Source organism: Haliotis rubra, unplaced genomic scaffold, assembly GCF_003918875.1.
Source record: "Haliotis rubra isolate DU_JTF1 unplaced genomic scaffold, ASM391887v1 Scf64, whole genome shotgun sequence".
In the NCBI taxonomy this organism is placed as follows: Eukaryota; Metazoa; Mollusca; class Gastropoda; order Lepetellida; family Haliotidae; genus Haliotis; species Haliotis rubra.
Window position 1 is genome coordinate 2619115 of NW_025767346.1, and position 25690 is coordinate 2644804.

General features: G+C 39.9%; 1 protein-coding gene across 2 annotated transcripts; it reads right to left on the reverse strand.

Annotated features, from left to right (window-relative positions):
* Window positions 1-1230: 1230 nt before the first annotated feature.
* Window positions 1231-19107, reverse strand: LOC124256824. Of its 2 annotated transcripts, none has more exons than XM_046690791.1 (10): window positions 18938-19107; window positions 15411-15495; window positions 14257-14301; window positions 12965-13087; window positions 11654-11707; window positions 10631-10661; window positions 6257-6270; window positions 5497-5595; window positions 3412-3510; window positions 1231-2221 (listed from the first exon to the last, which is right to left on the reverse strand). In XM_046690791.1, exons 2-10 carry the CDS (start codon window positions 15463-15465, stop codon window positions 2172-2174), a joined length of 570 nt encoding a protein of 189 aa, XP_046546747.1. In that variant the 5' UTR covers window positions 15466-15495; window positions 18938-19107; the 3' UTR covers window positions 1231-2171. The 2 variants fall into 2 exon arrangements, with proteins under 2 accessions (XP_046546747.1, XP_046546748.1); XM_046690792.1 differs by having other exon boundaries at window positions 18932-19107.
* Window positions 19108-25690: the final 6583 nt, after the last annotated feature.

Sequence of the window (25690 nt, forward strand, 5' to 3'; positions counted from 1 at the left end):
GACAGCGGGTTACCCGACTCTACAGTGTCTGGACAAAGAGTCAAGTCTACTTACAGTGTATTACCAGACACATACTCATGCCTTCAGTATCATGACTGTGAATAACATTTAGAGTGATTTAAACATTTAGAGTGAATTTATCATTTGAGACGAGTGCTTTTTCAACAGAGACATGTGTCTATGAAGCAATTCAAATCTTGATGAAACCAGACTTTCGCTAAAATGAAAGCGTATCCTGTAAACATATAAAAAATACCTGCAGCTAAACTAAATTCTTTATCTGTAAAAGTTAAATATGGCATAAGTCATGACAGGAAATAGCTTTAGACGTCATTTTGTGATGCTTCCAGGTTTGAAGTGTCCTCTATATGTATCATGTAACTAATAGAAACTTTTCTGAGACATTGGCTCGTGGCCTACTCATCTAATTTGCTTTACAGACCTGCTTCCCATGGCACACCAGGAAAATGTGACTGAGGGTTCGAGTCCCGGTTCACCGCGATAGTGTTCCAAGGTGCATGTCCGAGCTCGTAGATTTCACAAGCAGTGAGCTCCTGGGACCTCCGTCACTGTTGGCTTTCCTCTGGTGTCAGCTGTCCAAAGAGGTGTTAATCCCAAATCACTCACGCACTCGAATGTTGTAAACATGTTTAAACAACTTATGGGGCGGTCGGGTAGCCTAAAGTCTCCTCTCGTCATGCTGACGATCCGGGTTCGATTCCCCACATGGGTGCAATGTCTGAAGCCCATTTCTTTTTTAGTTTAAACATATTTTATTCACAATGTGAAAAGGATCAGGGACAAGTTCTTTCAACTTATTAATCCCCTCTCCGAAGATATTTACAGTAACTAATTACATCACAAGCAATTATTAGAAACAGAGACAGAGAAAGACTGAAAGATAACAGGGGGAAATGCTATAATACAAAAGTGTATGGAGAGAAGACTACTGGAATTTCTGGTGTGCCTCGACGTGATATTGCTGGAATTTTGCTGAAAGCGGCGTAAACCCATATCCACTCAATCATTAAAACAACTTCTTGTCACTCTGAGGGTGCGGGTTCGAATCCCGAATGGGACTCAACCCCAAAAGTACTAGAATTTGTACTTTACTGAGAAAGTGTAATCCCAAATGTAACATATGTTACAACTTCGCTTTTTGAAATCATTGTGGAAACACCTCGAATATATCTCAGAAGTGAAATGTAAAACAAGAAGAGTAAGAGAGTGTTGTCCTTCTGAATCTTTATGTATACATCTAAATATGAAACATATGAGGTGATCGTACTTGTGCCCCTGTATTTGTACTTGAGGAGAAAACAGCAGTGAAACTAAATTGGCCGTTTGATGGTTATTAAACGATATCAGATCATTGATACACGTGAACCTTATGTTACACTTCTCGGCCAAATAATATTGTTTTGCTAAATAGAGCAGATTCAGAAACATTTCAGCAAGGCAGGAAGTACATCTGGTGGTCTATATGTTTTACTCCCAATTTTACATGCGCGTAGATGTTATGATATATATTCAGTATTTCTTGTATTGTCCTTCAGTTAACTTCAGATAACTCTTCAATTTGGTCAAATTGTTGCTTAACGCCACAATCAGCAATATTCCAGCTATATGGCGGCGGTCTGTAAATAAATATCAAATCTGGGCCTGACAATCCAGTGATCAACATCATGAACATCGATCTGTGCAGTTGGGACACCATGACATGTGTCTACTACCAAAGTCAGCGAGCTTGGCCATCCGGTCCCATTAGTCACCTCGTACGGAGTGAAATGTAACTGTATCTATGGCTATTTAAAAGAAAGCAGCGTTGACTTGTAAAGCAGGGCGCCGTTGTACAAAACAACCTTAACATTACGACAGTCGTAAGTCTATGTTAAGGTATCAGAGTTACGATCACCTCAGCCCTGAGATCGCTTTGTACAACGGCACCCTGAGCACAGTTCAGGAGGTAATACGTCATCATCCAAATCTTCGAATACCGGTTTGTGTAAAGGACACAATTACGAGTACCATGGAATTTGTCTATCCAAAGACCTGATTCACTGACGGAGTCACTGTGTGGAGCCAAGAGATAAGGTGTGTTTGTGACGAGGTGGTCGTGTCCATGTAAGGTCCAAGTTCATGGCGCTCACCGAACACTCATTCGGTCATTTTCAGATCTCCACGTTTTCATACGTCTGGGCAGTCTGACGTTCTTGTGTTCCTGGAAGTAGAGTTTAATGGTGTTGAGTAATAGTGCACAGACAAACACGTTGAAGAATTCTAAGCTGTGACAATAACCGACTGTCCTCAATGGACTTCTCAAATATCCTGAACTGGCAAACTTGCAAAAGACTCGGCCCATGGCTCTAGTACCTGAATGATGTTATACTGACTGACTGAGTTTGGTTTTACGCCGCTTTGAGCAATATTCCAGCAACATCACGGCGGGAATGATGTTATAGGTCAAAGAGCTAAAACCTTAACAATCAAACTACCAAGTATTCATTTGATTCGAAGCTTGTCCATGAAAGAACGCCAAATTTTTAAGTATGTTCTGCAACAATACACTTATAAAAGCATAGGTGTAACACAAAGTACTGTACAATCAGTGTAATGGACTCAATCCATGCAGATTCCTCACAATCGTATTATCGGAGATTGAGCAGATGACTTTGGTTACAAGATTACTGAGACTAACGACGACGGGAACAACGTGTTAGTATATAACGCCCTGCAAATAGTTATGAGTGAGTGAACTTGGTTTCAAGTCACTTTAAATAGTATTCCAGATCTATCTCGGTGTGACTGCTTGCTGTGAACCAAAGCCGAGGTTGATGCTGGTTTAATACGTTTTCACGGTTATAAACCTGATAAACCTAAATACAGTCGAGCACCGTTGTGTCGAACTCTGATAACTCGATATCTCGAAATAACATTTCAGACAGGCAAAATTCTTCATAATTTATCATTATTCAAGCTCTTTTAACTCTATACGGATGTCTCGATATTTCGGATATCTCTATATAATTTCATGGTCCCAACGGTGCTCGACTGTACATAAATGTCTGGCATGCCCAACATAGCAAACTGCGACACCTTAAACGACTGGATCCAAAAAGAAACCCGTCACAATAAGTATAGTGATATTCAGCTCTTCTGTTATTACCTCCACTGTACACTGTCTGTGAGAGGCCTGTCTGTTCTCCTGTCAAAATACACAGCCCCACGACGTAACCAAATGTTTATTTGAAATTATAACCATTTGTTATCATTGGGTTATCAACGAGATCGTGGTTGGATTGTTATCGGTGGCTAAACAATCAGACAGCTGGACTGGGTATCGTGATACATGTGACATTACCAAGTTCTGGTTTTCTAAAAATATACCACACATGTAAAAGTATAACTTACGTTTTGTCTTTTTCTTAGCTTTCTTGTTCGGTTTTGCATATACGTCTTGTACTCTTTCAGCAGTGTTATCCGTATTCTGTTCGACGTTTTCGTACACAGCTGCAATGGAAGTTGATATGAAATATAAACCCGTGAGAATTGGTCTTCGGCAACCAATGCTTGTCGCTGGGCGGTGGGGTAGCCTAGTGGTTAAAGCGTTCGCTCGTCGCGCCTAAGTCCCGGGTTCGATTTCCCACTTGCGCACAATCTGTGAACCCCATTCCTGGTGTCCCCCGCCGTGATATTGCTGGGATATTGCTAAAGGCGGCGTAAAACTAAACTCACTCACTCATGCTTGTCGTAAATCACGACTAACGGATTGGGTAGCCAGGATCTCTAATTTGGTTGATACATGTCATCATGTCCCATTTGAGTTGATCTATGCTCATGCTGTCACTGGATTGCCTGGTCCATTATTTACAGACCGCCGCCATTTAACTGGAACACCGTTGACTGTGGCAACAAGCAAACAAACAGTAATATACAGTATAGCAATTTCAAAATGATGGTAGGAGAAAGTCATTGTCAGATTGTTATACTGTATATTACATACTGCCCTAAGCTCTTTGTTTCTGACAAGAAAGATACTACCCATAAAAAAGTTTAGACTACTAGAGTAAATGTTGCCACTTACTTCAGTCAACTGTTCTGAACCAGATTTTGCAAAATATTCCATATTGTTTAAAGGTACCGTTAACACATGAACTGATGTGTTGTAAAACAAATTCTTAACTAAACTTTACACCAAAACGCAGCTGTTCACATGGACGATATTTGCACATGCTTTTCAGCAATTTGATGCATGATTCCTCGTGCAATTCATCTGCATAAGGTTTGCAGTTGGTTCCTCCAAGTTAGTGGAGAAATCCATCTTCGATGTAACCGCATATATATACAATGTACATAATAAATAGTGAGTGCTTTAAGTGAGTTTAAACTTTTGAAGGGTAGTATACTGAGAGGCGTTAAAAACGCATATTGGACTTTCTACTCTAAGTCCGTTTTAGAGATGTGGCTGTTTCCAAACCTACAATATGCTGAAAACATATGGTTAAAAAATGCACAGCTCGGATGTTTAGGTTTGAATCCAACTTTTTCAAATCACAGGGACGTGACATCTCAAACGCACCCAAGAGCATGTGCGATGACAATGCCTGGCAGACCCCGGGCTTGCATGGCTGCCCAAGGAGGACACACACGGTATTGAAAATGTGTCATCTGACAGTTGTGTGTTCTCATACCACTTGTTTTGGAGGTGCTCGCAAAGACATTGTTGCATCCGTAATCCTCTGTAAACACTGCAGTATTGTTTACAAGTCATCACAATGCCTTTTCCTGTACCGCAATATGTACTTTTTGGACATATGACAAATATATCTGACATTTCATCCTCATATGCGTTTTTATTGCCTCTCAGTATATATTTCTGCGTAGTCAACCAAGATCATGAAATGTTCCCGTCTTGTGAGACCATCTCATTACAATCTGTAAAATGTCTGATGAGGTTGACTTATGACTGAATTGGATGATGAATTTTTGTATTGTTATCTTGTATTTATTTGTTCCAGTGGGTGAATATGGTTTCACGCCGCTTTATGTTCCAGCAATGTCACGGCGCGGAACACAGAAACCTGGCTTTGTGGCGAACACAATGCTACCCCATCGTCCGTAGCTATTTGTATCAGTAGATATAACAATGGATTGGCTTTGATGTGTACAAAAGCCTCAGTATCGCGTTTGCTTGTATGTAACGTGCACGCATAACGTGGACCCTCAACATGAAGTTTTGGTTTTCCAGAATATTCTTAATAACAATAATTGTGTCCCAGGTTACACAAAAACTCAAAATAGCGTTTGCTGTACGAACATGACCTCCTGATAAACTTGTATTCCGTAAGTACAAAAGGTGGGTTTCCTTTCCGGATTCATAAAACTCCCGTGTCTTGGTGAGCCCCTATGATACTTTATTTGAAAATATGAAACATTAATAATGAAAAACTGTTTTGCCTGCTCAGTGAAATGGTGAAATGGTGAAATGTGCCTCACCTTCTGTCTTCTTTTGTTTCCCTTTCTTTGCTTTCTGAACCTTCCTAGATACTTTCTTACTTTCCTTGTACTCCGTGTACAGGGCGTTGACCTGCATCACTGGACATGTCATGGTTTGTGAAAAGTGATGTGAAATTTGACATGAAAGGGAAATCAATGACGATGTGCAAATCGATTATTGAAGACATAATCAGCTATGTGAACATATTTGAATTTACAGTGTCCTTTAGAGTCTTCTTCTATGCATCTTTAGGTTGAACAATATTTAAACGTTTAGGTCGATCTCATATTCCTCATTTTGCGTTCATCTGTTTGTGAACACTAATAATTTGTGATTCCCCCAAGCTTTTACAGTAGTACACATTTCTGTTACTATTGGTTTCTACCTACACTGAAGTTGTAACTGCAATTCTGTTAACACGCTTCAACACCCAAAGACCCGTGAAGATCCGGATTAGAATTGATCTTCAATTACCCAAGCTTGTCGTAAGAGGCGACAAACGGGATCGGGTGGTCAGGCTCGCTGGCTTGGTTGACACGTGTCATCGGTTCCCAAATGCGCAGATCGATGCTCATGCTGTTGATCACTGGTTTGTGTGGTCCAGACTTGATTATTGACATACCGCCGCCATATAGCTTGAATATTGCTGAGTGCGGCGTAAAACTAAACTCACTCACTCAACACCCAAAGCACTTACTCTTCAGAAATGATGCTTATACTATAATGCGGGTGCTGATTAGGGACTGCCTTACGTCTTACCATCATCTCCTGTTCTGAAATATCAAAACATTGGTAATCATAACACCCGACGTTAACCATACCCCACATATGTCACGGTCATAATTTATAAACTTAATTTAATTTCAACTTTGACAACTTAGACAGGGTATCTCATGAAATATTGTACCAGGTAATTATACCAGCGTGGAACATGTTTGGAGGCATCAATAAATCTGTTTAAACACTGTCGTGCGATGGACAAACGAAGCGATTTGGGGAGAACGTATTTTCAATCACAAATTTGGCTCCATACTCTTTGAGTTCATCTTGTTCATCTTGGAGAGATGTTTGACATTGGTTTTCACATACATATTGAATGGAAGATACACTTTGACTTTTATATAATCACTGACTGTTACATGAAGTGTAACGGTGACATTCATGGTCAGAAACGCTGACTTTCGTATAAAATTTAACGGCACCATTAATATTGTCATTGTTAGAAACACTGATTTTCGTTTATACTCTGACGGTAACATTCATACTGACAGTGACATGATCCCTGATTGCTATATTCGGGCTGACTGTCAGTTAAACACCGTCGCATACACGCTAACTGTCACAAACATATACAAATATATAACGACTGTCACATACACTTCTACTGTCACGACTATGTACATTGATTACACGCTGACTCTCACATACATACTGACAGTCAAATGTACACTCACTGTCATATATACACTGTTACATACAGACTGTCGGATTTACACTGACTGCCAAATATATAACGACTGTCACATACATACTGACAGTCAAATGTACACTCACTGTCATATATACACTGTTACATACAGACTGTCCGATTTACACTGACTGCCAAATATATAACGACTGTCACATACATACTGACAGTCAAATGTACACTCACTGTCATATATACACTGTTACATACAGACTGTCGGATTTACACTGACTGCCAAATATATAACGACTGTCACATACATACTGACAGTCAAATGTACACTCACTGTCATATATACACTGTTACATACAGACTGTCGGATTTACACTGACTGCCAAATATATAACGACTGTCACATACATACTGACAGTCAAATGTACACTCACTGTCATATATACACTGTTACATACAGACTGTCCGATTTACACTGACTGCCAAATATATAACGACTGTCACATACATACTGACAGTCAAATGTACACTCACTGTCATATATACACTGTTACATACAGACTGTCCGATTTACACTGACTGCCAAATATATAACGACTGTCACATACAAACTGACTGTCAAATGTACACTCACTGTCATATATACACTGTTACATACAGACTGTCGGATTTACACTGACTGCCAAATATATAACGACTGTCACATACATACTGACAGTCAAATGTACACTCACTGTCATATATACACTGTTACATACAGACTGTCGGATTTACACTGACTGCCAAATATATAACGACTGTCACATACATACTGACAGTCAAATGTACACTCACTGTCATATATACACTGTTACATACAGACTGTCCGATTTACACTGACTGCCAAATATATAACGACTGTTACATACATACTGACAGTCAAATGTACACTCACTGTCATATATACACTGTTACATACAGACTGTCGGATTTACACTGACTGCCAAATATATAACGACTGTCACATACAAACTGACTGTCAAATGTACACTCACTGTCATATATACACTGTTACATACAGACTGTCGGATTTACACTGACTGCCAAATATATAACGACTGTCACATACATACAGACAGTCAAATGTACACTCACTGTCACATATACACTGTTACATACAGACTGTCCGATTAACACTGACTGCCAAATATATAATGACTCTCACATACATACTGACATTCAAATGTACACTCACTGTCATATATACACTGTTACATACAGACTGTCCGATTTACACTGACTGCCAAATATATAACGACTGTCACATACATACTGACAGTCAAATGTACACTCACTGTCATATATACACTGTTACATACAGACTTGTCCGGATTTACACTGACTGCCAAATATATAACGACTGTCACATACATACTGACAGTCAAATGTACACTCACTGTCATATATACACTGTTACATACAGACTGTCCGATTTACACTGACTGCCAAATATATAACGACTGTCACATACATACTGACAGTCAAATGTACACTCACTGTCATATATACACTGTTACATACAGACTGTCCGATTTACACTGACTGCCAAATATATAACGACTGTAACATACATACTGACAGTCAAATGTACACTCACTGTCATATATACACTGTTACATACAGACTGTCCGATTTACACTGACTGCCAAATATATAACGACTGTCACGTACATACTGACAGTCAAATATACACTCACTGTCATATATACACTGTTACATACAGACTGTCCGATTTACACTGACTGCCAAATATATAACGACTGTCACATACATACTGACAGTCAAATGTACACTCACTGTCATATATACACTGTTACATACAGACTGTCCGATTTACACTGACTGCCAAATATATAACGACTGTCACATACATACTGACAGTCAAATGTACACTCACTGTCATATATACACTGTTACATACAGACTGTCCGATTTACACTGACTGCCAAATATATAACGACTGTCACATACATACTGACAGTCAAATGTACACTCACTGTCATATATACACTGTTACATACAGACTGTCCGATTTACACTGACTGCCAAATATATAACGACTGTAACGTACATACTGACCGTCAAATGTACACTCACTGTCATATATACACTGTTACATACAGACTGTCCGATTTACACTGACTGCCAAATATATAACGACTGTCACATACATACTGACAGTCAAATGTACACTCACTGTCATATATACACTGTTACATACAGACTGTCCGATTTACACTGACTGTCAAATATATAACGACTGTCACATACATACTGACAGTCAAATGTACACTCACTGTCATATATACACTGTTACATACAGATTGTCCGATTTACACTGACTGCCAAATATATAACGACTCTCACATACATACTGACAGTCAAATATACACTCTCACTGTCATATATACACTGTTACATACAGACTGTCCGATTTACACTGACTGCCAAATATATAACGACTGTCACATACATACTGACAGTCAAATGTACACTCACTGTCATATATACACTGTAACATACAGACTGTCCGATTTACACTGACTGCCAAATATATAACGACTGTAACATACATACTGACACTCAAATGTACACTCACTGTCATATATACACTGTTACATACAGATTGTCCGGATTTACACTGACTGCCAAATATATAACGACTGTCACATACATACTGACAGTCAAATGTACACTCACTGTCATATATACACTGTTACATACAGACTGTCGGATTTACACTGACTGCCAAATATATAACGACTGTCACATACATACTGACAGTCAAATGTACACTCACTGTCATATATACACTGTTACATACAGACTGTCCGATTAACACTGACTGCCAAATATATAATGACTCTCACATACATACTGACATTCAAATGTACACTCACTGTCATATATACACTATTACATACAGATTGTCGGATTTACACTGACTGCCAAATATATAACGACTGTCACATACATACAGACAGTCAAATGTACACTCACTGTCATATATACACTGTTACATACAGACTGTCGGATTTACACTGGCTGCCAAATATATAACGACTGTCACATACATACTGACTGTCAAATGTACACTCACTGTCATATATACACTGTTACATACAGACTGTCGGATTTACACTGGCTGCCAAATATATAACGACTGTCACATACATACTGACTGTCAAATGTACACTCACTGTCATATATACACTGTTACATACAGACTGTCGGATTTACACTGGCTGCCAAATATATAACGACTCTCACATATACACTGACAGTCAAATGTACACTCACTGTCATATATACACTGTTACATACAGACTGTCGGATTAACACTGACTGCCAAATATATAACGACTGTCACATACACACTGACAGTCAAATGTACACTCACTGTCATATATACACTGTTACATACAGAATGTCGGATTTACACTGACTGCCAAATATATAACGACTCTCACATACATACTGACATTCAAATGTACACGCATTGTCATATACAAACTGACTATGACATATACACTGTCACATGCAGAGGGGCCGCCAAAGATACACTGACTGCCAAGTATGTAATGACTGTCACACACATAGTGTCTGTCCCATACACACTGTCAGTTAATAATGATTTCACCAACACACCCTGTTAATGCATGACATCTACTTACTTCTCGCCCTTGCCCTCTGTTTTTTCGTCACCTAGAATGAACATGTATATGAGGCTCATATACGAACTCTAAGTACGTCGTATCCTGTATTAACACACTACTCATTTCGTCCGAGGGGCCTAGTGGGTCGTGTTCGAATGGTCTACTTCCATTTCTGAGAACTCCCAATTGTGAGACTCCCAGTTATGAGACAGTGGAGTAGGTAATTAAGAAAGAAAACATACCATACTCCCCTGCCTGATAGAATGGATTAACCCTAGCTAATTACTGATTTGCTATGTAACTGAATCTGTTGGAGGTAACTTAATGAAACTTTATAAGATAAACTGATTAACATACTCCGGTAAATGTCTTTATATATTTATGCAACAGTCAATATCGATAACGTCACATCCTCCATTTCATTTTGTATTTTAGGTTGCATGGGCGCGGTGTTAACATAAGCAGTAATGCTTGTTCACCAATCCCAATTCATTTTCATAAATGATAATAAAATATGTTTAAACCAAAATAACTTTCAAACTTCATAATAGTCAATAAAAATGTGTTATCATAATTACTATTCTTCTGAATAAATAAAATATTTAATGAACTATTTTTTCTTTGTAAATAAAATCTTTGATTCTCTTCAACAACTGGGCTGATCCCACTTTCATTGTGGGGATGTGGAAACACCACCTATGTGCACTGAACCATTAATTAATGTGTCTCACAACTGGGAGGACACCGTTCGAATACCTATAACATGTAAACACTTCACTCGTTTTACACGAGTCCCTCGGCTGATACTGTCGGGATATTGCTAAATACCAACCCAATTCCCACTCACACACGTCTATAAAACAATAATTAACACTTAACATACAATCAATGAAAGGCAAATCGAATCAAATTAAGTGAAGACAATCATGTCAAACCAAATTAAATAATGTGAAGTCATATCAAATCCAATTGAATCATGTATAATCCCTTCCTTCGATCTCCGATAATGCACTTTGGTGATATTAGGAAATATATACTTACGTTTGGATTTTTTCTTTGCTTGTTTGTTCGGAACAGCATAGACGTCCTGTACCCCTGTAACATAATGTGATCAATAGTACAACATTCACCTCTTGTACCATTGAAACATGATCAAATCAATAGTGCATCACTGACGCCCTGTACCTCTAATGCATGATCAAACCAGTGGTACAGCACGGACGCCTTGCTCTCTGAAACAAGATCAAACTTATAGTACAGCACAGACCTCATGTGTCTATACTACATCATTGGTGGCTTGTAACCTGAAACACGATAAAAGCAATAGTACAGCACAGATGTTTTGGTCTCTGAAACAAGATCGAACTTATAGTACAGCACAGACCTCATGTATCTATACTACATCATTGGTGGCTTGTACCCTGGAACACGATAAAAGCAATAGTACAGCACAGATGTTTTGGTCTCTGAAACAAGATCGAACTTATAGTACAGCACAGACCTCATGTATCTATACTACATCATTGGTGGCTTGTACCCTGGAACACGATAAAAGCAATAGTACAGCACAGATGTTTTGGTCTCTGAAACAAAATCGAACTTATAGTACAGCACGGACCTCATGTATCTATACTACATCATTGGTGGCTTGTAACCTGAAACACGATAAAAGCAATAGTACAGCACAGATGTTTTGGTCTTGATCAAACTCTCTTCTACATCATTGGTGGCTTGTACCCTGGAAACATAAAAGCAATAGTACAGCACAGATGTTTTGGTCTCTGAAACAAGATCGAACTTATAGTACAGCATAGACCTCTTGTACCAATACTACATCATTGGCGGCTTGTACCCTGGAACACGATACAACCGTTAGCGTACGTCGTATCAACATGGCGTTGTTGTGATAAAATGATACTACATGATTAGGAGTGAGTGAGTTGGATGTTAACACTGCTTACAAGTGTATTCCAGTTACAGCACAGTGTGTCTGCTTAATGTGGGAGTAGAGCCCGAAGTAAATCAAGTCTTTGAAGTGTCCACGTGCTTAATCAGTATTGAGACAATTAAGCAATATTAACCACCATTCCTCAAAACGAATTCACAATGTTGTAAAATTACTCACTTATCCGGAAAAGCAATATTAACCATCCACAAGAGGCGCTAACGTAGCCCATTGGTTGAAGGTTTCGCTGGTGAAGCCGACACAACTTGTAAAGAGCTTTACTGGTGTTCCCAGCTATGATATTGATGAAATAATTGTAACAGCAGCGTAACACAAACCTCACTCACTCACTACTACCCGGGCAGGTATTCATTCATTCATTCATTCATGGTTGTATTGGTACTTGCCATCATTCGCTTCTTCTTTCCTGCCTCTGACACAGAGCGCCAGGAGGAAAATGATGACTGTCAGGACGATGCCACTCAGCGTCACGGTCTGGATAAACTCGGACTGGTTAGAGGCAACGGTTTCTGCAACATAGTACGGGATATTTACGGTTTAATACACAGGATGTCACCCGTGAAGATCCGGGTTAGAAATTGGTCTTCAGTAACCCATACTTGTTGTAAGAGGTGACTAACAGGATCAGTGGTCAGGCTCGCTGACTTGGTTGACACATGTCATCGTGTCCCGGTTGCATAGAACGATGCTCATGATGTTGATCACTGGATTGTCTTGTCCAGACTCCATTATACAGTCGTGCCCCGTTTATCCGAACCTCAGATATCCGGAAAACTCGCCTTCCGAACAAAAATTCCTCAAAACGAATTCACAATGTTGTAAAATTACTCACTTATCCGGAAATCCAGTTTCCGTAACCGGACTGTCATTTTCACATACAAAACGCTAAATCATATACATTTTATTCTCGTATATCCGATGGCTGAGCACCTGTCAGTATGTTTACACACGCATTTTACAGAGTTTGCGTGCCCTTACATAAAGGAAGTCGGCAGTCTTTAAAGTGTGAGAGGATTAACTACTTGTAATTAGCAAGGTAACACTGAGTTAATTTTGAGTTGTGATTGGCAAGGCTAGACGTCCCCGTTGTTTTGGTAGTTACTTTAATCCGGAAGTTTATGTTAGGTACAGCAACAATGCGAACACGAGGAAGACATCAGAACTGTTTTGTGATTAGTTGCTAGCATTTGACAGACAGATGCATGTACAGGTATATTCGCACATGTTATTGACGTGACTACTTTATTTGACAAGATGTGATTTTATGTTTGCATTGTTGTTTGTTGATGCCTTATCAATAAAGATTACGTCTGAAGTCTATTATGTTCGTTTCTTTGTATGTCTATTTACATATTCCCCGTGGTTCAGATATCCGGAAATTCGTTTATCCGTACAATTTCAAGAAAGACACAAGTGTTCGGATAAACGTATACAGACCGCCGCTATATAGCTGGAATATTGCTGAGTGCGGCGTTTAACAACAAACTACTTCCACTGTTGCTACTATTACTACCAAGATTTGCCAGCGACACACGTTTGTAACATTGCGAAATGTCAAAATGTAAGATTAATGACGACAGCCATAGACATATAACTAGGACATATTTCAGTACTTGACTGCTGTCTGAATGAGCCACTGCTTCGCGTGGACGTGTCCCTTTGTGTAGGCGTAACTCACCAGATGTCACGTGACTCCCGGGGCCGTATGCAGGGAAACCTGAAACTGAAAGAAATAATATTTTTGCTGGGTTTCTATTGCGGCCGTTTAATGTCATTATAGCCTGTCATCAACATTATGTTCTTATGTATATATACACATTCAAATATTCAGAAGACTCCGAAAAGTGTATTCAGGAAGCTCTATTTAAACTAGTTTGAACCCCCTTCCCTTCTTCCAATTTCGAATGAGTGACATGTATGATGTATTTCCCCGTCCATGATTTCCAAATACAAATATAAAAAATTTTTAATTGGAGAGGGGGTGGGTGTGTGAGGTGTGTCGGGGGTTGGGGGTGGTGAGGGGGTTGACAACCATTATTGGCATGAGTATACATACTAAAAACTAGACTCATATGACCATGTTCTTACTAGTATTTATCATATACATATATTCCTAATCTTTTATCGTACCGGCGGTGGGGTAGCCCAGTGGTTAAAGACCCGTGTTCGATTCCCCATGGGTACAATGTGTGTAGCCTATTTCTGGTGTCCCCCGACGTGATTTTGCTGGAATATTGCTAAAAGCTGCGTAAAACTAAACCCACTCCTCACTCACTATTCTTTTTGAAATTATTGTTCAAGGTATAAACAGAGACTTCAAAAAGTGAAAAGAATTCGACAGTTAATTTTTTCTAAAATTTCATCTCTTTTGCGGAAAGTCTGAACACAGCCTTTGTTCTGATGAGAATGAGCCCTAAAAATCCAACTGAACTGATGTTCGCAACATAGAGGTCAAGTAAAACTATTGACTATCCATTGTTGCACTTCCTTTTGTGGAAGCCTCCCAGGCTAAGTGGGTTAAACTGCTGAGTTCATGTCCTCACTCTGAAAATGAAGGTTAGAAATTCAACCCCAAAATGTGCCAGAATTTGCACTTGTCTAAGAAGAGAGTGCGTGTGAAAGGTTTTAGGTCATTTGTAACAATATTCCAGCAATATCATGGTGGGGGAAAACACACATGGGTTTCACACATTGTACAAGTGGAATCGAACCCGGGTCTTCTGTGTTACGAGATAACGCTTTAACCACAAGGCTATCCCTCCAACCAACTTGACTAACCCGACATATAAAATAATATACGAAAGTATAACGTATCTAAAATCTTGTACTTACCTGTCAGCAGAAGAAACTGGCTGTAGACAATTCTCAGATCTGAAGAACTCGCCATCACTGACCACCTTCGTTTTAGACATCTGGTCTGAAAAGGAAAATATCCGTACTTTTATCACACAAAAAGAATAAATTATGTATATAAATGCAGTCATTTAACTAGAATAGTAAGTGTAGTCATAGAAGTGCAGTCATTTAACTAAAACAGTAACGGTAGTCATAGAATTGCAGTCATTTAACTAGAACAGAAACTGTAGTCATAGAATTGCAGTCATTTAACTAGAACAGTAAGTGTAGTCATAGAATTGCAGTCGTGAACAGTAAGTGTAGTCACTAGAACAGTAAGTGTAGTCATAGAATTGCAGTCATTTAACTAGAACAGTAAGTGTAGTCATAGAATTGCAGTCATTTAACTAGAACAGTAAGTGTAGTCATAGAATTGCAGTCATTTAACTAGAACAGTAAGTGTATTCATAGAATTGCAGTCATTTAACTAGAACAGTAAGTGTAGTCATAGAATTGCAGTCATTTAACTAGAACAGTAAGTGTAGTCATAGAATTGCAGTCATTTAACTAAAACAGTAAGTAGTCATAAAGTGCAGCTCATTTAACAGTCATAGAAGTCATTTTGCAATTGTCATTTAACTAGAACAGTAAGTTTAGTCATATAAACAGTGCAGTCATTTAACTAGAACAGTAAGTGTAGTCATATAATTGCAGTCATTTAGTACTAGAACAGTAAGTGTAGTCATAGAATTGCAGTCATTTAACTAGAACAGTAAGTGTAGTCATAGAAATGCAGTCATTTAACTAGAACAGTAAGTGTAGTCATAGAATTGCAGTCAACTAAACAGTAGTAGTCAGCAAGTGTAGTCATTTAATTGCAGTCATTTAACTCAGAACTAGAACAGTAAGTGTAGTCATAGAAGTGCAGTCATTTAACTAGAACTGTAAGTGTAGTCATAGAATTGCAGTCATTTAACTAGAACAGTAAGTGTAGTCATAGAATTGCAGTCATTTAACTAGAACAGTAAGTGTAGTCATAGAATTGCAGTCATTTAACTAGAACAGTAAGTGTAGTCATAGAATTGCAGTCATTTAACTAGAACAGCAGTCATTTAGTGTAGTCATAGAATTGCAGTCATTTAACTAGAACAGTAAGTGTAGTCATAGAATTGCAGTCATTTAACTAGAACAGTAGAACAGTAAGTGTAGTCATAGAGTCATTGCATTTAACTAGAACAGTAAGTGTAGTCATAGAATTGCAGTCATTTAACTAGAACAGTAAGTGTAGTCATAGAATTGGAGTCATTTAACTAGAACAGTACAGTAAGTGTATAAGTCATAGAATTGCAGTCATTTAACTAGAACTGTAAGTTTAGACATAGAATTGCAGTCATTTAACTAAAACAGTAAGTGTAGTCATATAATTGCAGTCATTTAACTAGAACAGTAAGTGTAGTCATAGAATTGCAGTCATTTAACTAGAACAGTAACTGTAGTCATAGAATTGCAGTCATTTAACTAAAATAGTAAATGTAGTCATATAATTGCAGTCATTTAACTAGAACAGTAAGTGTAGTCATAGAACTGCAGTCATTTAACTAGAACTGTTAGTGTAGTCATACAAGTGCAGTCATTGAACTAGACCAGTAAGTGTAGTCATATAATTGCAGTCATTTAACTAGAACAGTAAGTGTAGTCATAGAAGTGCAGTCATTTAACTAGAACTGGAAGTGTAGTCATAGAATTGGAGTCATTTAACTAGAACAGTAAGTGTAGTCATAGAAGTGCAGTCATTTAACTAGAACTGTTAGTGTAGTCATACAAGTGCAGTCATTTAACTAAAACAGTAAGTGTAGTCATATAATTGCAGTCATTTAACTAGAACAGTAAGTGTAGTCATATAATTGCAGTCATTTAACTAGAACAGTAAGTGTAGTCATAGAAGTGCAGTCATTTAACTAAAACAGTAAGTGTAGTCATAGAAGTGCAGTCATTTAACTAGAACTGTAAGTGTAGTCATAGAATTGGAGTCATTTAACTAGAACAGTAAGTGTAGTCATAAAATTGCAGTCATTTAACTAGAGCAGTAAGTGTAGTCATAGAAGTGCAGTCATTTAACTAGAACTGTTAGTGTAGTCATACAAGTGCAGTCATTGAACTAGACCAGTAAGTATAGTCATAGAATTTCTGTCATTTAACTAGAACAGTAAGTGTAGTCATAGAAGTGCAGTCATTTAACTAGAACAGTAAGTGTAGTCATAGAATTGCAGTCATTTAACTAAAACAGTAAGTGTAGTCATAGAATTGCAGTCATTTAACTAGAACTGTAAGTGTAGTCATATAATTGCAGTCATTTAACTAGAACAGTAAGTGTAGTCATAGAATTGCAGTGATTTAACTAGAACAGTAAGTGTAGTCATAGAATTGCAGTCATTTAACTAGAACTGTAAGTGTAGTCATAGAATTGCAGTCATTTAACTAGAACTGTAAGTGTAGTCATAGAATTGCAGTCATTTAACTAGAACAGTAAGTGCAGTCATAGAATTGCAGTCAGTTAACTAGAACAGTAAGTGTAGTCATTTATGTTTGTACATTAAAAATGGTGAAGATATAAAGAACCGTACTTCTATATGCCTTTCACTATTTCGAAACCTGTTGTTTTAGGGCAATGACTGCAAGAATATCACGTGTTGCCTACTGCTACAATAAATCATCCCCACAAAACAAACAGGACCTGTCTTTGTCATGAACATCCGCACTTACATAACGGTTGCTTCTTAATAGATAAATGTATAAACCTTCCTTATTTCATATAAATTAAACAATGCCTGTCCGTCCTCCCCTTTAAGGAGAGACACAAATAGGGTACTTGGGACATATTCTCGAATAGAAATCCAAAAGTGAAAATGCAATATTCTTCTTAAACAATCTTAAGGGAAGACAAAATTAATATCGGGTGTTATTGACATATTATTCTACAGGAATCCAAGAGGGGAAATAGGTTTGAGAAAGAGGGACATATTCAGCCCCAAGAATGGGGAGACCAACAAAGCGTACTTAGTGCATATTCTGCCCCTAGCAACCCCAAATCGGGAGACGAAAATAGAGTGAGTGAGTGAGTTTAGTTTTACGTCGCTTTTAGCAATATTCCAGCAATATCACGGCGGGGGACACCAGAAATGGGCTCTACACATTATACCTTTAAGGGGAATCGAACCCGGGTCTTCTGCCTAACGAGCGAATGCTTTAATTACTAGGCTATCCCACCGCCCCACGAAAATAGAGTACGTGAGATCTATTCCGCCCTAAGTCCCCACGGAGAACTAAGCTGAACGCAGCCTTGAAATGCATAAGGTTGATACGTGTCTCGACAGAAGGCAAAGTAGTGTAGCAAGCCATTTCAAAGCAGTGACTGACCTGTCGGGACGTGAGAACATGTTTCAAGAGCTAGATAACGTAAAGAGGACACTGTCAAATACACCACAGCTGACATATACAAGGCGTTAAAACGAACTCACACTTACGCTTTAGGCGGATCGTCCATGAAATGTACAACTCTGAAGGGAGGAAGTAGAACCCTACACTGTCTAACGCTGAGCGATTGATAACGGGTAATGACCATCCAGTGGTGTATGTGTGCGGGGTGTGTGAACAATGTGTGCGTAGCCCTGGGACACGGTGTGTTGTGGTTTCTCGTGTAGGAAAATGTTTCGGATCGTTTAGTAGACAAGTAGACAAGGATTTGAAATTTCCGAAACATGAATAGCAATTGTGTTGATGGGGACAATGGTGTTTATTTCAAGTACTTGACATGCCTCATTCATATGTGACTCCGCAAACCAGGAAGTAGCTAATAATGACGCATGACGTCAAATTGGGACCAAGTATTTATATTTTGAGGGGGGTAAGGTTGTTTGCGGTGAGATTTGTGTTAGAGGCAGAAGGTGCCTAACAGACTTGGCTGACTTATGTTTATATGCAATGGGTAGATTTTATCTTTCTTCTTATACATCTCCGCCAAGTGACACCCATACACCCCGCACCCGTACCACTTTTACACCCCTACATCCCCTTCTGAACACAATCAAAGATATCCAATGTTCGACCTTTTGTAACGACATGTCATATCTGATGTCGAGTGTGTTCAAATGCGTAAAACCCGGGTTCGAATCGCCCACATGGGTACAATGTGTGAAGCCCATTTCTGGTGTCCCCCGCCGTGATGTTGCTGGAATATTGCTAAAAGCGGCGTAAAACCAAACTCAGTCAGTCAGTTAAATGCGTAATTCATGTTGTGCCATCTTGTGAGTGAGTGAGTTTAGTTTTACACCGCTTTTGGCAATATTCCAGCAATATCTCGGTGGGGGACATCATGTGCTATCTTGGACTGCTCGAGAAAATAGAGTGAGTGAGTGAGTTTAGTTTTACGCCGATTTTAGCAAATCTCAGCAATATCACGGAGGGGGACATCAGAAATGGGCTTCGCAGATAGCACCCAGATTGTGGGTAATCGAACCCGGGTCTTCGGCGTGACGAGCGAACGCTTTAACCGCAAGGCTACACAACCGCCCCGAGAAAATAGACAAGTAAACAGGATTTTCTACATTGCATTTGAGTGGTTGAGTTTGCCTTTTCGCAGCTTTTAGTAAGATTCCATATGTACCGCTTCCGGGACATCATTAGTGGTCTTCACAAACTGAACCCATTTGGGTATTCAAACTTGGACCTACGGCACTAGAAGATCGCTTGGACTGATAAGTTATCAGAGCGATTGTTTTGCAATTACCACCACAAAGAAAATAGAAACTATAGGTAAAACATGCAACTGACGTGGATCTTAGGGACCGTTCATAATTTATGGCTTGCGGGTGATGATGATTTTTGTGGCCCCATGATTTATGTACAAAGTAAGTGACTCTTCCCACCCCGATGCATGTTATGTAGGGGTGGGTATTGCAGAGAATTTTCATATTGCGATATATGGCGTTGCAAAAGTATGTATTGCGATATGTATTGCAATATATTGCATGAAGTATTTTTAAACCCAAAACTACTATAATCGAGTTACTTCTTGATTTATAGAGCAAAAACACAACAAAATCACTAGGCTTGATTAAGCTTTAATAAAAACTTTTAATCATGATAAAATAAAAATGTGAATAATATTTGGCACAAATGAAACAAGGACATATCCGAACATTTCCGAGTGTTACGAAGTTTTCCGAATGCAAGTCAAAATACCGGTTTTCGATCAGCGTATCGCAATACGTTACGTATCGTGGTAAAAGAATTTGCAGCCCTAATGTCATGTCAAAGTTCAAATCACTTAATTACATGTGCAAGATTGATGCAAAGCACACACACACACACACACACATGATGTTGGAATGTTGCTAAATGCGGCGTAAAACTATAGCGCCAAACTGACTTATTTATTACAAGTATACGTAGCTGAAGATCCATTCTATCCCGGATGTTAAAAGGAGTCGTGGTTGAAGAAGGAAGTACATAAAACCACGCCTTGTCTAGCTGCGCGTGATTTATTATGCTATTGTTCGTTGTAAATGGATTCACGTCACGATCATTGTGTATGTGTTTGACCATAAAGGTTAATGATAGTTATATAACTGCTAGCTTCCTCATAGGGTAATAGGAGGGGAATTTGCTCTGATACAGTGTATCCGACAACCAGTGGTAGCATATGTAGGGTGTTATGGGTTCATTGTTTACCGGAAAACACCGGGTGAAGGGTGTTTTGTTGTGCCGACGTATAATTAGCTTTTCCTGGTGCTCAGTGTATTAGCTGATGGAGTTTAGGCATCTGTCTACAGTATATGTTTACTGGATATCAGCGGATGAAGGGTGATGTTTGTCATCCCTGAACGAGATGCACCACCCTACAGCACAATCAACGACACAAGCCTACATCCTACAAAAACAGCATCAGCATATAATCTTCAGCCAACAGTCTTAGCCTACATCCCCTAACCAACAGCACCAGCCTACATCCCACAAACCAACAGCACCAGCCTACATCCCATTACCAACAACACCAGTCTACATCCTACAACCAACAGCACCAGCCTACATCCCACTACCAACAACACCAGTCTACATCCCACTACCATCAACACCAGTCTACATCCCACTACCAACAGCACCAGTCTACATCCCACTACCATCAACACCAGTCTACATCCCACTACCAACAACACCAGTCTACATCCCACTACCAACAACACCAGTCTACATACCCTACTACCAACAACACCAGTCTACATCCCACTACCAACAACACCAGTCTACATCCCACTACCAACAACACCAGTCTACATCCCACTACCAACAACACCAGTCTACATCCCACTACCAACAACACCAGTTTACATCCCACTACCAACAACACCTGTCTACATCCCACTACCAACAACACCAGCCTACATCCCACTACCAACAACACCTGTCTACATCCCACTACCAACAACACCAGTTTACATCCCACTACCAACAACACCAGTCTACATCCCACTACCAACAACACCAGTCTACATCCCACTACCAACAGCACCTGTCTACATCCCACTACCAACAGCACCTGTCTACATCCCACTACCAACAACACCAGTCTACATCCCACTACCAACAGCACCAGTCTACATCCCACTACCAACAACACCAGTCTACATCCCACTACCAACAACACCAGTCTACATCCCACTACCAACAACACCAGTCTACATCCCACTACCAACAGCACCAGTCTACATCCCACTACCACCAATGTCTACATCCTAGTCAACACATCCCTACCTAACAACACTAGCTCATCCCACTACCATCCCACTACCAACCAGCAACGCCAGTCTACATCCACTACCACTACCAACAGCACCAGTCTACATCCCACTACCAACAACACCAGTCTACATCCCACTACCAACAGCACCAGTCTACATCCCACTACCAACAACACCAGTCTACATCCCACTACCAACAACACCAGTCTACATCCCACTACCAACAACACCAGTCTACATCCCACTACCAACAGCACCAGTATACCCCTCACTACCAACAGCATAAGCTTACACTCTACCCACTAACCAACAACACCAGTCTACATCCCACTACCAACAGCACCAGTCGACATCCCACTACCAGCAAGCACCAGTATACCTCCCACTACCAACAACACCAGCCTACATCCCACTACCAACAACACCAGTCTACATCCCACTACCAACAACACCAGTCTACATCCCACTACCAACAACACCAGTCGACATCCCACTACCAACAGCACCAGTATACCCCTCACTACCAACAGCACCAGCCTAGCTTACAACCCACTACCAACAACACTAGTCTATATCCCACTACCAACAAAATACCAGCCTACATCCCCACTACCAACAACACCAGTCTATATCCCACTACCAACAACACCAGTCTACATCCCACTACCAACAACACCTTCTACAGTCTACATCCCACTACCAACAACACCAGTCTACATCCCACTACCAACAGCACCAGCTCTACATCCCACTACCAACAACACTAGTCTACATCCCTACTACCAACAACACCTGTCTACATCCCACTACCAACAACACCAGCTCTACACCCTACTACCAACAACACCAGTCTAAGTCATAGTCTCCACTACTAACAGCACCAGTCTACATCCCTAACCAACAACACCAGTCTACATCCCTAACCAACAACACTAGTCTACATCCTCCTACTACCAATAACACCAGTCTACATCCCACTACCAACAGTACCAGTCTACACCCCACTACCAACAGCACTAGTCTATATCCTACAACCATCCCACTACCAGCACTCTGTCTACATCCTACTCACAACAACACTAGTCTACATCCTACTACCAACAAATACTAGTCTACATCCTACTACTAACAAATACCTTACTAGTCTACATCCACTAACTAACAACACCAGTCTACATCCTACTACCAAGAACACTAGTCTACATCCCACTACCAACAGCACCAGTATACTCCTGCACTACCAACAGTATAAGCTTCATATCTCCTACTACCAACAACACTAGTCTACATCCCACTACTAACAGCACTAGTTTACATCCTCACTACCAACAGCACTAGCTACTCCCTACTACCAAATAGCACTAGTCTACATCCCACTACCAACAACACCAGTCTACATCCCACTACTAACAACACTAGTCTACATCCCACTACTAACAACACTCTGTCTACATCCTACTACCAACAACACTAGTCTATATCCCACTACCAACAACACCAGTCTACATCCCACTACCAACAACACCAGTCTACATCCTAACTAACAACACCAGCCTACATCCCACTACCAACAACACCAACCTAGTCTACATCCCACTACCAACAGCACCATATCCTCACTGCCAACAACATAAGCACCAGTCTACACTCTTACTACCAACATATCAACTGTCTACATCCTACTACCAACAACACCAGCCTACATCCCACTACCAACAACACCAGTCTACATCCCACTACCAACAACACCAGTCTACATCCCACTACCAACAACACCAGCCTACATCCCACTACCAACAGCACCAGCCTACATCCCACTACCAACAGTACACCAGCCTACACCCCACTACCAACAACACCAGTCTACATCCCACTACCAACAGCACCAGCTCTATATCCTAGCACTACATCCCACTACCAACAGCACCAGCTTACACCCCACTACCAACAACACTAGTCTACATCCCACTACCAACAGCACCAGTCTACATCCTACTAACCACCAGTTCATACCAACAAACAACACCAGTGTCTACATCCCACTACCAACAACACAACAGTCTACATCCCACTACCAACAAATACTAGTCTACATCCCACTACCAACAGCACCAGTCTACTACCAACAAATACCAGTCTACATCCTACTACCAACAACAGTTTACATCCTCTACCAACAAATACTAGTCTACATCCCACTACCAACAACACTAGTCTACATCCTACTACTAACAACACCTACATCCCACTATCCAACAACACTAACAACACCCCACCTACATCCCACTAATCCTAACCAACAACACTAGTCTACATCCCACTACCAACAAACCAGCCTACATCCCACTAGTCTATATCCTACTACTAACAACACCAGTCTACATCCTACCACTACCAACAACACTAGTTTATATCCTACTACTAACAACACTAGTCTACATCCTAACTAAACAACACTAGTCTACATCCCACTACTAACAGCACTAGTCTCCATACATCCCACTACTAACAACACTAGTCTACATCCTTCCTACTACTAACAACACTCAGTCTACATCCTACTACCAACAACACTAGTCCTACATCCCACTACCAACAACACCAGTCTACATCCTACTACTAACAACACCTTAGTCTCTACATCCCTACTACTAACAACACTAGTTCTACATCCCACTACTAACAACATCCTACTACTAACAACACTAGTTTATATCCCACTAACTAAATACACCAGTTCTACATCCCACTACCAACAACACTAGTCTACATCCTAACTACTAACAACACCTAGTCTACATCCCACTACTAACAACACTAGTCTCATATCATCCCACTACTAAATAGCAATAGCCTACACTACTACTAACAACACTCAGTCTACATCCTACTACTAACAACACCAGTCTACATCCCTACTACCAACAACACTTAGTCTACATCCCACTACTAACAACACTAGTCTACATCCTAAACCACTAACAACACCAACTAGTTTACATCCCACTACTAACAACACTAGTCTACATCCTACTACTAACAACACTAGTCTCTACATCCCTACTACCAACAACACTAGTCTACATCCCACTACTAACAATACTAGTCTACATCCTACTACTAACAACACTAGTTCAGTCCTACATCCCACTACCAACTACTAACAACCACTAGCTCTACATCCCACTACTAACAACACACTAGTCTACATCCTCACTACCAACAACACTAGTCTACATCCCACTACTAACAAATACCAGTCTACATCCCACTACCAACAGCACTCTGTCTACATCCCACTACCAACAACACCAGTCTACATCCCACTACCAACAACACTAGTCTACATCCCACTACCAACAGCACCTAGTCTACATCCCACTACCAACAACACCAGTCTACATCCCACTACCAACAACACTCAGTCTACATCCCACTACCAACAACACTAGTCTACATCCCACTACCAACAACACTAGT

Bases quoted from the DNA above. Each gene is read 5' to 3' on its own strand.
- LOC124256824 (XM_046690791.1), bottom strand. From the start codon at position 15,465: ATGGCGAGTTCTTCAGATCTGAGAATTGTCTACAGCCAGTTTCTTCTG. The intron at 14,302-15,410 runs GTAAGTACAAGA...TATTTCTTTCAG, and splicing joins CCAGTTTCTTCTGCTGACAG to TTTCAGGTTTCCCTGCATAC. The intron at 13,088-14,256 runs GTGAGTTACGCC...ACTATGTTGCAG, and splicing joins CGGGAGTCACGTGACATCTG to AAACCGTTGCCTCTAACCAG.